Raw genomic sequence first — 17,558 nt, 5'->3', positions numbered from 1 at the left:
AGTTTGCAGCACACCATGGGGGCTTTATGATGGGGTCACTTCTATAAAGCTGGCTGTAACAAACAAAGGAGTGGAGATTTGCAGAGGGACACCGGCCTTGCACGTCTCCCCTTCTAGAAGATGCATGCTTAAATGAAGATGAATAAAGATGAATAAAGGTTTTGTGAAATAACTTCTGAGTCCGGTGCCATTGATGCCTGAGGAATAAAAAGAACCGGGGTGAAACTGATTTTGTAACAATTGTAAATTGATTTGTTTTTTTATTTGTCTTAAGAGTTAAATAAACCTTCATAAATATATGTTTTTAAAATGTTTTTCTTATTCTTTTTTCTTCTTTTTTGCAACAATAAGGTGATTTCCAAAGACCTGTTGGCTGAAAACTTGACGTATTTCATCATGGTGTGCAGTACAATTAGGTCCATAAATATCTGGACAGAGGCAATGTTTTTTTTATTTTTTAATTTTGGTTCTGTACATTAATACATAATGAATCTTAAATAAAACACCTCAGATGCATTAAATTGCTGACTTTCAGTTTTAATTCAGTGGGTTGAACAGAAAGATTGCATAAAAATGTGAGGAACTAAAGCATTTTATTCCTTCATTTCAGGGGCTCAAAAGTAATTGGACAAATTAAATAACTGAAAATGAAATGTTCATTACTAATACTTGGTTGAAAACCCTTTGCTGGCAATGACAGCTTGAAGTCTTGAACTCATGGACATCACAACCTGGGTTTCCAACGTTTTAATGCCCTGCCAGGCCTTTACTGCAGCAGCTTTCGGGTGCTGTTTGTTTGTGGGCCTTTCTGTCCGAAGTTCTTTCTTCAACAAGGGAAGTGAATGCTCAGCTCGGTTAAGATCAAGTGACTGTCAGTCACTTCACTGTGGACTGGTTGGGCAATGGACAAATTGGTAATTAGTAGCCACCTCTTGAGGTGCGGGTGTGCCCTGAGGTGGCGTATCAGCTGCTGAATGGACCTGTTAAAAAACTGGCTGAGCATCCAAACAGGAAGAGAGGCTCAAACTCCAGGAAGAAGGAGCATGTAGAAGCCAGGCTCGAAGGGAAAGGACCTGGCTTGTGCGAAGACGGGCTGATCGGTGCGACACAGTGCCCCATTAGTAGGTTATTAGCAAGAGTATAGAACTTGACTGCATGCTGAAGTGGCAACCCCTAACCCTACAAATACATTTAAGTAAATTTAAGTGTTTGGAAAAATGTACTTCTGAAAGTACTTTCATTCCACCATGTACTCATGAGCTGCTGTAATATGAATCAAATGGCTGAACTGCCACCTGAGCATGCAGTCAAGTTCTATAGAGTCTTGCTAATGACCTACTAATTGTATTCAGGTGTGTTGCAACAGGCAGTTAGGCCTTAGGCAGTTTCATTAGATGGTATATGATACATTTTCACTTCTATGTTGATGACACCCTGCTTTATCTGTCCATGAAACCAGATAACATACACAACACACCAGTTATACTGCAAGAATGTCTTAAAGAAACATTTAGTATTTCTTCCACTTGCGCAATATCTCTAAAATTGATGCTGAAAAACTAGTTCATGCATTTATTACTTCTAGATTGTAATTCGCTATTAACAGCATGTCTTAAAAACTTCCTGAAAAACCCTCAGTTGAACCCAAATGCTGCAGCAAGAGTACTGACAGGAACTACAAACAGGCAGCATATTTCTCCAATATTGGCATCTCTTCATTGGCTTCCCATCAAATCCACAACTAAATTTAAAATCCTGCTTCTCACATATGGTAGCTGGATTAGGTTCCAGCCCCCCTGCGACCCTGACAAGAATAAGCAGAAGAGAATGGAGTACAAGAGCAAGCACACGGTGAATCACACATAAATGTAACAAAAACTCAGACAATGATGACCTTCCATGTTTATTTATTTATTTTTTGTAAAATTGAAAAACAATGTCAATAATTTCTTTAAAACCTAATGCATTTTGAATGCATCTAGACTGGTGTGTGGCAATAAGATAATATGTACAAACATTTCATTGTTAATGTCATTTTTGGTTGTTTAGTATTTCAAGTTGTTTTGTTCCTTACAAATGTATTTGCATGATCAGTCAGTCATTTTTCTGTTTCACTCCAACTCCCCAAAAAAGAACAAATAAACAAAACACTTGTTTAGATCTTTATTTTATAAGTATCATGGATGGAAAGGAGGATAGTGATTATGATGATTATGGGGTTCCATGATATTCTTCACCTTTTCAATTTTCAGTATCTTTTTTATTTTATTGCTCTCAAAACTGGTGCTCATATGAATTTAGTTTGTCAGAAGTGTCACAGTGATTTTTTTAAGCAAAAATAAATTCAGATCCCTTCACATTATGTTTGTTGTGCAGATATTGCCAGCTGTAGGTCCAGTTCTTCAGGCATCAGTTTTTCTGTATCTGCAAGTAATGTTTGAATGCAAGGTGGCTTTTTTGGCCATTTGTTATCAAAATCAACCCTTTTGTACTAATTAGCTCCATGGTACAAAAATCCATGATGAAATTATTTGTTAAAAAATTACCATTCAAACTGACTGGGGAAAACTAAAATCCACTCAGCATAGAATGCATTTAAATTATATACTGTTCTAAAATGTATTTTTCAATGTAGACTTTTTATCTGTTGTTTTATCAGAAATGGCATGTTTTGCATTTAATATCAAACTGGTTTTAGCATGGGACATTTCCCTGATCTTTTTCTTTTTAGCCTGGGACAATTCAATCCTTGTCTTTTGAACAAGGATATAAATATGAAATCTATACAGAAATATGAAATATGAAAACTATACAGAAATATGAAATATAAAGCTATACAGAAATATGAAATATGAACTATGCAAGTTATAAACAGTTGTAAACAGTTGTAGAATTATAATTATCATATTGTACAGAATGATTGTCTATCCCTGCAGATGGTGATTGTCAAAGGATTTTATTAGGATTTTAGGATTTTTATTATGTTTATGCTTAAAAGTACATTTCATTATCTAGATGTGTTTGCTCTTTTAGTATTCAGCTTAAATAGAGAAGTTACGCTCTGTGCAAAGCTCAACAGGAAGCCTGCACGCAGCACAGTTCTATTTTATCTCTTCCTGTATGTCTCTGAGAAGAACATGCTATAAATAAAGGCTGACAACTATTGCAGGGTGTGAGTCTCCGTTGAGTCTCACCCGTGTGCACGTTAACTTGCAAACCTGTCTGAGTGTCATTTATTCTGACCTGAGTTGCACTACAGGAAAACTCCTGACATTTCTTGGTCCTTCGAGCCGGATGGGACATAACACTTTTGTGTGACCCCACGGGAAAACCTCATCGAGTCCTGACGTCGTGAGAAGCCCGCGCTGAAGTCTGTCGACAGCTCCTGTCCAGGTACAGGATAGAGACCAGAGACGTGAATTTGGGTTCTGGCCAGCGTTCTTAAAAGTGGTCCACGACGGTGGGGGTCGATGAGGGGGACCTGACAACCCGGCAATTAATCAGCAAACAGGTGAATATTGACACTCTGAAACACGTTGCGAAAAATCGTAGTAGGGTCGCCCGAGAGGGGCTGGTAGCATTTTAAAATAAAATAGAGCTCATCTGGGACTGGTAGCTCCCCTGTAGTGGGTAAAGTAGGCTCGCCTGAGAGGGGCTGGTAGCATTTTAAAATAAAATAGAGCTCGTCTGGGACTGGTAGCTCCCCCGTAGTGGGTAAAGTTGGCTCGCCCGAGAGGGGCTGGTAGCATCTTAAAATAAAATGAAAATAAAATAAAAGGCTCAAAATACGCTCTAGTGATCATAGACGTATTCTCAAAATGGCCAGAAATCTATCCAGTAAAAAAAGCAGACGCCATGTCAGTAGCAAAATGTTTGTGCAACCATTTCATTCCAACATATGGCATCCCCACTCTGATAAGATCAGACAGTGGGACACATTTTGTTAATGAAGTAATCAGTAAGGTCTCTGAAGCACTAGGATTTAGCATCAAACACCACTGTGCTTACCACCCACAAAGTGCCGGACTAGTGGAAAGAACTAACGGCACAATAAAACAGAGACTGAGAGAATGCATGGAAGAAACAGGGAGACCATGGCCTGAGTGTATAGGCCTGGTAGAAATGTGGATGAGACTGACACAAAGTTCTCAGAAACTCACACCTTTTGAAATCATTCACGGTAGACCATTTCCACTACCAATCACAAGTGAGCCCATAGATAAGTCAATAAGAGAAACTACACTAGACTAAATTACTTGAAAATAAAGAGATTGTTCTAAACAACCAACTGCCGAGTGATATCTCTCCAGTGTCTTGCAGGTTGAAACCAGGTGATTGGATCCTGATCAAAGTACTCCAAAGAAAAAATTGGAGCTCACCAAGGTGGGAAGGTCCTTATCAAGTGCTACTCACCACACCAACTGCCTGCATAATAGCAGAAAGACCGTCCTGGATTCATCAAAGCCACTGCAAAAAAGTGAGTGACAAACTAGACGTTCAGACGCCGACACCCCTAACTCCTGGTGATCTATTGGTGAAGGGAGGGCTGATCGGGTACACCCCGCCCTCTACTTCTTGCCGGTAGTCTACTCATCAGAGGTCACAGGTGTGTCTGGTCATCGGTCATCATGAAGATGCTCGAAACACCACCAACTGCAAAGCAGTACAGACACACGCTCCTGGAGGACCAGTGAAGAGCAGCAACATCTCGAATGGCACCTATTGGGTGCAAGGAATGGCCTGGCTCTGTGGCCAACGAGCCTATTTTATCCTTCCTAAGAATTGGACAGGTCAGTGCGCTCCCATTTTCATATCTGACCACACTTTCAGGATAACCATGGACGCCACGTCAACAACAAGGAAAAGACGAAGCACCCCAGACCTCAAGCAGCATGATTCCATATGGGGTTCCGATGTCCCAGAGGAATTTAAACTTTGGACTGAAAGACAAAAGGTTGCTCACGCACTCTTCCCATGGGTGGGGGTAGGAAAACACGCTTTAAGAATAGAGACTCTAAACTACCATTTTGGACTTTTTCTGAATGCTTCATGTAAAATCAACGACGAAGAGGATCAAGAAATTGACGCTCTGCGCATTGCAGTAATGCAACACAAGGTAGCATTGGACATGATTCTCGCCGAGAAAGGAGGACTATGTGTCCTCTTTAACAACACATGTTGCACGTACATTCCAGATAATGTACACTCATCCAACATGACTGATGCTCTGAAAACACTCAGACAACTTCGGGATGCACAACAATGAGACTATGCCACAAACACAGAAGACTGGCTTACGTGGCTTTTAAGCGGCTCTTGGAAGTCCCTGCTGATTAAAGGACTTGTTTTTGTTGGTGTTCTACTACTGTTATTACGTCTTTTCACTTCATGTGTGATACCTTGTTTGAAGAACATGGTATCAAAAATGGTAACTGCTTCAATTCATGCTTACATCACCCTATCACAAAATGAAGAAGATGATAATGAGATAGACATTTGGATATAACATACTCACAAAACCCACTATTTTATGATGTCTTGGCTAAAAATGTTTACAAGTGGCCATAGACTGATACAATGTTAGGTGAGTTGCTATGTACATATATAGAAGAAAAGATCAAACAACAGGAGGGAATGTCAAAGGATTTTATTAGGATTTTAGGATTTTTATTATGTTTATGCTTAAAAGTACGTTTCATTATCTAGATGTGTTTGCTCTTTTAGTATTCAGCTTAAATAGAGAAGTTACGCTCTGTGCAAAGCTCAACAGGAAGCCTGCACGCAGCACAGTTCTATTTTATCTCTTCCTGTACGTCTCTGAGAAGAACATGCTATAAATAAAGGCTGACAACTATTGCAGGGTGTGAGTCTCCGTTGAGTCTCACCCGTGTGCATGTTAACTTGCAAACCTGTCTGAGTGTCATTTATTCTGACCTGAGTTGCACTACAGGAAAACTCCTGACAGTGATAGTTTATCTTTATTGTAAATATAGTGTTAAATCTATAGCTTGATTAGTTCTATCTGGTTAAGTGTATATTTTTTTAATAGCATAGGCCTTTGTGTGTCTAAGATGGATACTTAGCAATAGACTTGTAGTCAAGACCGCTTAATCCAAGACCAAGACCAGAGGGTATCGAGACCAAGACAAGACCAAGACCAAGACCAAGTAGACGAGACCAAGACCGAGACCAAGTCGAGACGAGACCAAGACCAAGGCCGAGACAAAAAAGTCTTTAAACTGCAGCCAGATGCTGCTACGTTTACAGGTGTCAGGCATATTTACGTGTTTTTGCTTTCGCACAGCCCTCCTCACCGCTGTCTACTGTCTCACTCACTTACTGAGAGGACAGACGCACGCTCCACTTGACTGTCACGTCTCTCACCCTCTCTGTTTTTCACATAATGATATTATCCTATATCCTCGCATGTGATTGGCCACAACATGGAGGGATTGGAGCATAGCTAAGCCACTGTGTGAGAGCTGAGCAGCGAAAGGAAATTAAGTGAGGGTAGAAATGACTGAAAGATTATAAGGCTCTGTTTTGAGTTTTGTTCAAAAAAGAATGACTTCATATAGGAAAAAAAAATAAATATCACATATGCAGGACACCTTAAACTGTATCAAGACACAGGGACTAAACCCCAATTCAACCAGACCCAGACCTGATCCGGAATTAAAACAGGACTACAACAGTTCAAAATCAGGACTACTTAGGACTTAACCAAAACAGAACCAGAATCAAAACTAGATGATAGTAGCACTAAAAATCATCATAGACCTGCACTACACTTATTTTTTAATTCTACCAAAGTACACTATTTAGATTCAGAAAAGTTTATATAATTATTTAGCCGTCATAAGCCTGCATAACTTAATGAATATAGAATTTGAAAGTAACAAATGGTATCTAAAAAGTTACACTATGTACTAGATACATGTTCTGATGAGTTTTGGCAAACAACCATTTGACTAACATGTGTGTCTCACCTGCTCTTGTTCCATCTCTGTTTTGTCCTCTTTCTTCATCTCCCTCTCTGCTCCTCTCTCTCCCTCTCTGTTCCTCTCTCTCCCTCTCTGTTCCTCTCTCTCCCTCTTTGTGCTGACAATCAAGCCAAACACCAACATCATCAAATATACAGTTGAAACCAGATATTTACATACTCTTCAGATAAAAACACAAACATTGTAACATCAAATCAGACTAAATGTTTATTTTTTTAGATTGATAAATATAAAAAACATATTTGTTAACTTTTGTATTTTGTATTCAAAACTGAGCCACACTTTTATGGAGCTCCATTTCCCCATTTCCCCATTTCAAAGAAACAGACTCTGTGTTTTGCCTTATATGCATCCACAGGTGTGTCACCAATTTACTCACATGGACTCTACTAACCTATCAGAAGCTTCTTAAGCTCAGAATGGAATCGTCTGGAGTTTTCTTATTAATTAACAATAAACTTAGTGTATATGTACTCCTAAATTTGATGAAAGTGATTAAAATAGACAGCTCCCTCTTTTTATTCTGACATTTAACTAATTCAGAAGATATTTCAACATTTATTTATCTAAAACAAAACAAGTTTACTCTAAATTGATGTTGTACAGTAAAAAAAAAAGTTTTTATGTTTTCTCCCTAAAGTGTATGTAAACATCTGGTTTCATCTGTGAATATACTGCTGTGTATTGGAATTCCTCTTGTTTTGCATAGAAATATACTGTGGCGAGCTCAGGAAACGGAGGAGACAGAGGTTTCTTTGGTCTTGCTTTCGGCGAGCTAGCCAGAAAGCACAGCCGTTTATTATGCCTTTTCTGGAGAACACTGCCGCTAGCAACTGCTCAGCGCGGCAACCAAAACAACAACAACACAAAAAGGCGCTCTCTCACCGGAAAACACACACAGAGGGAGCGTCACCTGTTACCATGACAACATAACAACAAACGTAACTGCAAAACAGAACATAAATGTCCATAACATCCCCGAACAGCCCTGGCCCGCTACATAGCCCCCACCTAAGGGGTCAGTCGTCCCCGACAACCCCATTACCCCACACAAAGTCCTGCAAACGTCCCAGTGCCTTCTTCTGGCGCACCGGCCTGTCTCGACAGGCGGGGAAAAGTCACTGGTCAGAACATGGGCGCTGCCAGCATCCCTGCCCGGCATCTGCCGGAGCGAGCGGTCAATCTGGCGAGTCTCTGTCCTGGTGCAACACCACCAGGCGCCCGGGCCCGGCATGCAAACACGGTACACCACTTCTGTTAGCCGCTCCACGACCTCCGCCCGGCCCTTGCCAGTGACTGCAGAGCTTGGGGGACACTCCTCTCTTGCGAAACGGGCAGTACACCCAAACCTTGTCGCCAGGCACGAAAGCCCCCGCACTTAGTGTCGTGGGCTCTTTCTGCCGCACTCCGGCGCTGGCTTGGGCCTGGCGGGTGTAGTCATGAACCACCTGCAGCCGCTCCCTCAGCCTCCTGTAGTAGTCCATCTCCGCCCGCCGTCAATCTCCGGCTCAGGGGGACCCGAACACCAGATCCACGGGCGTCCGGAGCTCCCGTCCAAACATCAAAGCAGCAGGTGTGCACTGGCTGGACTCCTGAACCGCAGTCCGATACGACCAAAGGACCAGGGGCAGATGTCGGTCCCAATCCGCTGGTGGCGGTTGGTGAGAATGGCGAGCTGGGTGGCCAGCGTGCGGTTAAAGCGCTTCGACCAAGCCGTCGCTTTGCGGGTGAAGCGGTGTGGTTCTCGCCTTCTCCACCCCAGCCGCCGACAGATCTCCCGAAGACCTTCGATTGATTACGCCCCTGGTCACTGTGGAGCTCAGCCGGGACCCCAAAACGGGTGAACATCTCCTCCACCAGCTTCTCCGCCGTCGTCGACGCACTCTGGTCGGCACAGCGTAGGCCTCCTCCGGCCACTTTGTGAAATAATCCATGGCCACCAACACGTATCGGTTCCCTGACTCCGTAACAGGAAAGGCCCTAGGACGTCCACTCCCACTCGCTCCATCGGGGCCCCACCAGGTACTGTTGAAGGGGGCAGTGGAGCGTTGAGTTGGGCCCTTCTGTGCCGTGCAGGTGTCACAGCAGTGCACATGAAGTTCCACATCCCGTCGACAGCCCGGCCAGTAGAACCGTCCTCTGAGACGGCGGAGAGTTTTGCATTCCCATAGTGGCCGGCCCCACCGAGCCGTGGGCGAGCTCGAGCACCTGCGACCGCAGCGACCGAGGCACCAACAGCTGCAGGAGATCTCTGCCCTGCCCGGGGGCCCGCCATCTCCGGTACAGGAGGCCGTCGTGGGTCTCCAGATTGTTGTACTGGGAGTAGTAGGCCTTCACTTCGGGCTCCTGTCCCGACACCCCCGTCCAGTCGGGGCGTTGCGCCACCTCCAGCCAGGCCCCCACCTGAACCAACGTTGCATCGGCCTCCTGCTCCCGCTTCAGCTGCTGCGGGGTCAATGGGAGCCATCCCCCTCCGCTGGCCGCGGCCTGAGCAGCAGCCACCCCCAGCGCCTCCTGGGCCCGTTCCTCCTGTCGCAGACAGTAGCGACACTCGACGGCCATGCAGGGCCTTCTGGAGAGGGCATCAGCGTTGCCATGCTGTCGACCTGCCCGATGCTGGATCTCAAAGTCGTAACCCTGAAGGACCTCCAGCCAGCGGGCCACCTGACCCTCCGGGTGTTTGAAGTTCAGGAGCCAAGTCAGAGATGCATGGTCGGTGCGCAGGAGGAACCGGCAGCGGTGCAGATATGGCCGGAAGTGCCGCACCGCTAGCACCACAGCCAGCAGCTCCCGCCGGGTCACACAGTAGTTCCTCTCGGCTCGCCCCAGAGCTCGGCTGAAGTATGCCACCACTCGTTCTCCAGCATCGTCCTGCTGGGAAAGGACCGCCCCAACTCCTACATTGCTAGCATCAGTGTCCACAATGAAGGGTTGCCGGGCGTCGGGGTAGGCCAGGACTGGGGCTCTGGTGAGGGCCTCCTTCAACTGTGCGAAGGCCGCAGCGCAGGCATCACCCCAGCCAAACGGCTGGCCCTTGTCGGTTAAGCGGTGGAGGGGGCTGGCTGTCGTCGCGAACCCCTTGATGAACCGACGGTAGTAGGAGGCCAGGCCCAGGAAGCTCCGCAGTTCTTTGACGTTCGAGGGAGTCGGCCAATCCCGGACCGCAGCCACCTTTGCGGGATCGGTGGCGATACCCTGAGTGCTGATCACATGGCCTAAGAACGTAGTCTCTCTTGTCAACAGCCGGCACTTCGCAGGGTTGAGCCGCAGCCCAGCTTGACGGATGGCACCGAAGACCTCGCTCAGGTGGGACAGTGCACTGTCGAAGTCGCCACCGTGTACCAACAGGTCATCCAGGTACACAACACAGCGGCTACGAGGGATGTTCACGAGCACCCTCTCCATCAGCCTCTCAAACGTCGCTGGCGCATTGCAGAGCCCAAAGGGCATGACCCTGAACTGCCACAGCCCCTGTCCAATGGTGAACGCAGTCTTAGGCCTTGCTTCGGGGGCTAGCTCCACCTGCCAGTAACCGCTGCGTAGGTCAAGGGAGCTGAACCAGCTAGAGCCGCTGACGTAGTCTAGGGCCTCGTCGATCCGTGGAAGCGGGTACGAGTCCTTCTTGGTGACTGCGTTGAGACGGCGAAAGTCCACGCAGAACCTCGGGCTGCCATCCTTCTTCCCCACCAGGACCACGGGTGCCGCCCATGGGCTGTTGGACGGCTCGATCACCCCAGCCGCAGCCATCTCACGGATCTTTTCCTCCGCCACCTGCCGTTTTGAGAGGGGCAGCCGATGTGGGCGCAGACGGATGGGTTGGACAGAGCCGGTGTCGATGGTGTGCTGGACCAGCCCTGTCTGCCTGCAGTCTTTGTCGCTGGCGGCGAAGATGTCCGCATTCTCGTCCAGGAGGCACCTCAACCGCTGGCGCTGTTCACCGTTGAGACCTACGCTGCTGCGCTGCCACAGGTCACTAACAGCCTCGGTTGTCTCGGTCAAGGGAGATTTGTTGGGCTGAGGGGCCGGGGCTGAGGTAAGTAGAGATGACCCGGAGCCACCGGCACCCGAAATCTGCTGAGCGGCAGCTGCCTGACGCCTGTCTCGTCTGGCTCTGGTCCCCTCCGCTCCCTGCTTTTGACCGCACTGGAGGGCGAGAGTCTCCGTGCCAAGAGTGATAGCCCGCTTTGCGGTGTCGACGCAGGCCCCCCAGCGGGTCAGCAGATCAAGGCCGATGATGCACTGGTCTTGGATGTCCGCAAGCCAGAAGTCGTGAATCAGCTCCAGATCCTTCACTCGGATCTGCAACGGTTTCTTCCCCCGCATATCAGCTCTCTCCCCCGTCACTGTCATCAGCTGGGTGTCGGTGGGCGACCAACCCTCGACCAACGACCCGGACGTTCCAGGAAGCACGCCAGGTCGTATCAGGGAGATGGCAGACCCCGTGTCCACCAGGGCCCGGCATGGCTGGCCCTCAACGCAGCAGCTCAGGTAGAGTCCCTTGAGGTGCCCAACCCGGCCCACCACCGTGCATCGTCCTTGGAGGGGGGCAGGAAACTGGGGCGGTGGTCCCCTCACTACACCGCTCCCACCCCGTTTCCCTGTGGCTTCGTAGTTCTGGCTGTTGGGGCAGGTGCTGGGCAGTCACGCGCCACGTGGCCAGGCTCATCGCACCGGTAACAGCAGTCGGTGGGACGACGACGACGCCTCCGAGGCACAGAGGGCTGCAGCTGGCATATCTCCGCGACCGCCCCCTCCCCGTCGCAGTCTGCGGCTCTGATTTGAGGGTAGTTTGGGGGGCGCGCCTGCTGGTTAGGTGGCGAGGTGAGCACCAGCTCGGCCCTTTCAGCCTGAAGGAGCGCCTCACTGAGAGTCTGAGGCATGGCCAGGCGGACGTGTTGGCGCAGTCGCTCTGGAAAAAGTCCACGCAGGAAAGCATGCAGGCTAAGCTCCTCACGGGCTGCTGCTGGGAACTCTGGGTAGCCACGACGAGCATACAGCAACACATCCGCTGCAAAGGTGCCCAGGCTCTCCCCCGGCCTACGGCTCCGGTTGGTCAGCTGCTCCCTGCTCTGATCAGTGGAGTGCCGCTGCCCAAATCGCCTCTCGAGTGCTATGGTGAGGGCCTGGAGCTCATGCTGCTCTGACGCGGCTAGGTCAAGGAGTACCTGCAATGCATCTCCTTCCAATGCTAGCGCTAAGTGTGTAGCAGCCTCGCCGTCACTCCAGCCATTATGTCTCGCGGCTAGCCGTACTTGTGAGAGGTAGGGCTCTAGCGGGGTTAGCCCGTTATATTTCGGTACCTTAGCTGGCGTTGCAGGCGTCACTGCTCGCCGTCGGGGGCCCAGTGTGTCGGCCGACGGAGGCAGCCCATCAAGCATTGCCCTAGCATCGGTCGCGGTGGGCCGCCGCCGCGGTGCACTCGCGCCGTCGGGACCCGTCGGGGGACTTACATGGCCGCTAGCTTCCTCTCTCCTCAATCGCCAGTTTCCCAGACGGGTAATGTTCTCCTCGATAGCTTGCTCTAGCCTCCGAATGTCTCTCTCCATTCTGGCGAGGGTGAGCTATCCCACTTCTGACACCAATGTGGCGAGCTCAGGAAACGGAGGAGACAGAGGTTTCTTTGGTCTTGCTTTCGGCGAGCTAGCCAGAAAGCACAGCCGTTTATTATGCCTTTTCTGGAGAACACTGCCGCTAGCAACTGCTCAGCGCGGCAACCAAAACAACAACAACACAAAAAGGCGCTCTCTCACCGGAAAACACACACAGAGGGAGCGTCACCTGTTACCATGACAACATAACAACAAACGTAACTGCAAAACAGAACATAAATGTCCATAACATCCCCGAACAGCCCTGGCCCGCTACAATACTGAACAACATACAAAGCATAATATATAAAATAACATCTACCTGAGTTTTTTCTTTGAAAGAAGCTCCTTATGTCCATTGTTGTGTACATCAGTACACAATTGAAACTGATTCAGAGAGTTTGTTTAGCCGTGGAGGGTAAGAACTGAAAATATGAAATGTAAGCTAAGACCCTCTAAAAAAATCAGCATTGTCGTTCGGCTTTTTATTTATCCATTTGTTGATTCACTCGAAGAGCAAGTAACGCAACCAAGTGATCAGTTTATATCGATCTTTTGTGATACACCGTCATATTTACATTATTTGTACAGTACGAATGATTTGCTTTGGTACCTGGTCAAACGTAAGCTCTCCTCTGTCTGCAGCAAATTCGCAGGGAGCAGCTTCTCCCCCCTCGCTTACATGTGTGCTGCGCTCAGTCGCCTAGTGCCTGAGCTCGGATCATACCAAAATTAGGGGGAATTTACGACGGTGCGCTCTGCGCTTCGTGTGTTGTTTTTGTTTTATACAGTTGTCAGTCAGGCATCTAACTAATAAATTACACTCCAAAAGACCCCATGCTTCTGAAAAAATGACCCTGGCTTAAGCCCAGTATGCCCCCCGCCCTCCCCGCTCCGCTGATGGTTGACTCCAAATCTCCCGAACACTACGTCGATTTGAGAACGCAAGACCGAGACCAAGACCGAGACCAAAGTCAGTCGAGACCAAGACAAGACCAAGACAAAAGTCCGTCGAGACCAAGACGAGACCAAGACCACGTAAAAGTGGTCTCGAGACATCCAACTCTACTTAGCAACAATATTCAATGTTCATTATTGTTGGCCGTCAATACTACAGAAGATATAAAGAGTGAGTTCAGACAAAATGAGCAAGTTTTAAAAGTTGCTGGGAGATTTGTTATTTAGAAGCATTTTGTGTATATTCAGTAACTATTTTCAGGTGCATTAAAAAAAACACAGAAACAGGAACGACCTGTTCTCAATCACCTCCCTCTCCTCTTTTGGTATTCTCCCAGAGGAGTTTCTCAATGAACGTTAAAAATAGGAAGAAAAAATGACGAAAGAAACAAAGAGCTATTGTTAAAACAGTGGTGATGAAATGGTGAAACAGGCCAGTTAACCCAACTAACACTTCTTCTTTGTTCTTCTTTATTTATTCTTATATAAATATATATAAATATATATATATATTTAAATGTGTGTATTAGAATAAATTCACAAACAGTTGTCCTGTGTTTAGGACGGTCTAAACAACTGGTCACTGATAGGGATTTCTTATCATTGACCTTCTATTTAAATTTGTTTAGGTTTGACCATCTACTTTTGAACCTCTAAATTTTGATGACTGTGCAAAACTGCAATATCTTTGGTAAAAGCCTGTGAAATCCACTTGTCGTTTATTTCACTAGGGCGGGGGTAAAGCTTCCCTTAAAAATAAATATGGCTATTTGAAGCTTTGCAAGCTCTCTGTGAGGGTTTTTTTCTTTTTCTTTTATTTGAAAGGTATCATTCCAAAGTACTTTTAAAACTTCTTTTTAAAGGGCTAAGCTGTTTCTTGTGATCATGTTACAATGTAACAATGTTCACAGAAAGAAAATAACAAAATAGTACTATTTCAAATTCTTTTGTATTGGTAATAAATTACTAGTGAACTCTACTTGAAAGCCTAGCCACAGTAACAGGCAGAAACCTGTTCACTAACAAAGACTTACTGTGTGATTTTTTCTCTCTCTCTCTTTTGATCCCAGAGGAATGTTGGTAGTTCCTGTCTCACCCCGCTGTCTGCTACTATTAAAGCAGGAGAAACTGATTCCCAATGGTGTATACTACGTAAATGGCCAGAGTGCTTTTTGTGTTATATTGTAATTATCGCTCCTCGTATCCCCAAAGTTCTCCCCTGGGTGCAGCCATGAGCTAATGGCAAGAAAGAAGATCAGATGGATGGATGGAGCTGCACCTTTTCTTTGTGTTTTCTTGGTCAGTAATTTCATACTAAGTAAATTCTCTATGATCCCCTGTCGTCTGGTGCTCCTGGCTGCGCTCCTGCTGAGCAGAGATGCTGACGGTATGTAGAAGCTGTTTGTTTGTTGCCTATGTCACTCATTTTTTTGATAGTCATGTAAAGATATAGATACATTAAAAGTAACTCAAGTCAACCTGTGCTGTGTGATGTGAGGGACGGCGGGTGCCTTTGGGTTCATTCTATAATGCTGGACTTACTTTCTACGCAGGTTTGAACTTTGAGAGTATTAAAACAAGAGAGAAAAGTGTGAAAATGCTCATGCCTGTCTGAGAAAAGAGTTTAATGTGCATAATGAGGGGTTTTACAGCCTTAAGACATCCATAATAATTGTAAAATATAACATTGGCTACTTCGCGGATTTCACCTATCGCGGGTTATTATTAGAACGTAACTCCTGCAACGTGAAGTATGAAATTCAGTCAGAGAAAATCTAAACACAGAGTTGTCTACAACAGTCTGCCTTATTTGCTTGCTTATTACGAACCACTTTACCATACTTGAGTGAACATGCTGAGGACTGATTCTTATATAGCGCTTTTCTACTCTCCCATATTACTCAAAGTGCTCTATACAACACGCCACATTCACCCAATCACACACACACACTTTCTCTAAACAGAGTGCTTCCTAACTAACTACATTCATACACATTGACAGTCTTGACATGCAGTCTGGAGGAGCCAGGGATCGAACCACTAACCTTCCAATTGGTGACCTGCTCTACCTCCTGAGCTCCAGCCACCCAGTGGTAAACATGCCTGGCCCATATCTGGATGACTTACCACTTATCATGCCAGAAGTCAGCCAGCAGTGCCAGCTTGACACCAGATCCGGGCCAGACCTATCTGCTATGGGGGAACTAGCCCACCCACAGTAATGAAATCAAACAAAATTGGTGTCAGTCAACTGTGCTACGTTTCTATTGGTTTATGATAGAACTAGCTATCATTTTTGGAGTTATTGTATGAAACTCGAGAGGCTCAGACAGTTCTATGTATTTACCTTTTCTAACAGGAAACATATCTACATTTTTCTGATAGTTTTGTAATTTGTTACCAGCAAATAAAGTGTTTTTCTCCGTCAGAATGCACAGTTTATTTTAACTATTATGTGTTAACCTAGCTTTTTACTTTTCAGAGTGTGATCATGACAAAAAATATCCATGGCTGGTTTATGATTCACAACCTTTTCACAGTATTAAAAGGGGCTGGTTAACCTTGGAGCACTGCTAAAAACTTTTATTAATATCTTTAAAATAATAGCAATTTTTTTGCAGCTTATACTGGCACCTCTGGGGTTAATTCTTGATTTTCTGTACTACAAAGGTGATAGAGTTCTTACTGGGGTCATTCCCCATGGTAACTTGTGCTGTGAACCTGCTGGGCTAGGAATTTTTTATAGTCCATATATTTGTTAAATTTGTGATTTTGCCTTTGTGTAATAAGTTCCCAAATTAGTGTTGAGTTTCTAAATATGCTTATAGATACCAGTTTGAGCCACAGCTAAATTTGGATAATGCTAAAAAAATGTTTATAAGATGATGATCAAATTTCACGTTGTTTCACTCTCAGACACAGTATGTGGGAAACGAGCAAAAACACCTTTACATATCCTCTACTTAGTCATTACTTTGTCTGTCAGCAAGGTTAAACAAAACTGCACACCCCAGAATTTACAATCATGATGCATAGGCAAGGAATGAGACCATTAAATCAAAATATGGGTGTTACCTTCTCTGCAAAGGGCCATTGCCAACACCTCGAACTGTTACAGTAATTTTAGACACTTCTTTTTCAAACTGCTGTGAAAATTCAAGTCATGCTGAAGGTGTGTTTGCTAAGTCAGTAGCTGGAGCATAGAATATAATCCAGCTAGTCCTGTTTTTAGCAATACAGCCATGACTTTCAACTGCCTATAATCAGTTTACTTATCCCTACAAATACTATCACAAAGACTGAAAGTCCAAAGTGGACTTTATTTTTCATTTTTGTTTTATGAAGAATGTGCCAAACCTGTGAAATAAGACAATCAACTTGGTGTGTAAGATCTATGGCATTCTCATTTAGCTCCATCTAAGATGCACTGTATCACACAGATTCGATACATCAAGTTTCTAATGAAATTCCAGCCTCTCCCTCAAGAGTTTTTGAGGAGGCCTGACATAATTAAACTTGTACTTTAGTGTTTAAACCTGTAAAGCTTTTTGGGTCCTCTGTTTCTGCTTTTTTCAGTTCAGTTTTATAGTGTTTCATTCTCTTTACAGCTCTGCAGGTGATTGGTGGAAGTGTGACAGTGGTTCAAGGAGATACGGCCACCTTACCGTGTCATGTCACTGATACCAATGATGACCTGACACAGATTACCTGGCAAAGGAGGACAAGAGCAAAACCTCACAATGACAATTTTATTACCATCCAACCTGGAAATCGGCTCCAGTTTGTCCGTGGACATGATGATAGATTTAAATATATCGGGAATTTTAACAACAAAAATGGAACACTCCAGTTATCCAATGTTACCCTGAAGGATGAAGGCAGCTACACATGCATCTTCACCTTGTTTCCCAGTGGAAATCAGAAGACTGAGATACCTCTAAACTTGCTCGGTATGAAAAAATATTAATTTAAAATACTCTAGGTGTTTGTGTGTGACATAGAGAACGAG

The 17,558-nt window shown here is 45.5% G+C and overlaps 1 protein-coding gene across 2 annotated transcripts in view; it reads left to right on the top strand.

The window, feature by feature from the left end:
• Positions 1-13,556: 13,556 nt before the first annotated feature.
• The window catches only part of LOC116320566 (poliovirus receptor-like), a 60,322-nt gene continuing 56,320 nt past the window's right edge, over positions 13,557-17,558 (top strand). Inside the window, exons 1-3 of one of the 2 annotated variants that reach the window (XM_039599845.1) lie at positions 13,557-13,721; positions 14,620-14,936; positions 17,158-17,499. In XM_039599845.1, the coding sequence (XP_039455779.1) occupies positions 14,789-14,936; positions 17,158-17,499 (490 nt within the window). In that variant the 5' untranslated portion in view covers positions 13,557-13,721; positions 14,620-14,788. The remainder of the gene's footprint in view (positions 13,722-14,619; positions 14,937-17,157; positions 17,500-17,558) is intronic. The other variant, XM_039599843.1, reaches the window with a different exon arrangement.

The sequence above is a fragment of the Oreochromis aureus genome, linkage group 16 (genome assembly GCF_013358895.1).
Source record: "Oreochromis aureus strain Israel breed Guangdong linkage group 16, ZZ_aureus, whole genome shotgun sequence".
Classification (NCBI taxonomy): domain Eukaryota; kingdom Metazoa; phylum Chordata; class Actinopteri; order Cichliformes; family Cichlidae; genus Oreochromis; species Oreochromis aureus.
The sequence above is the reverse complement of the archived record's forward strand: the minus strand, read 5'-3'. Positions and strand labels throughout refer to the sequence as shown.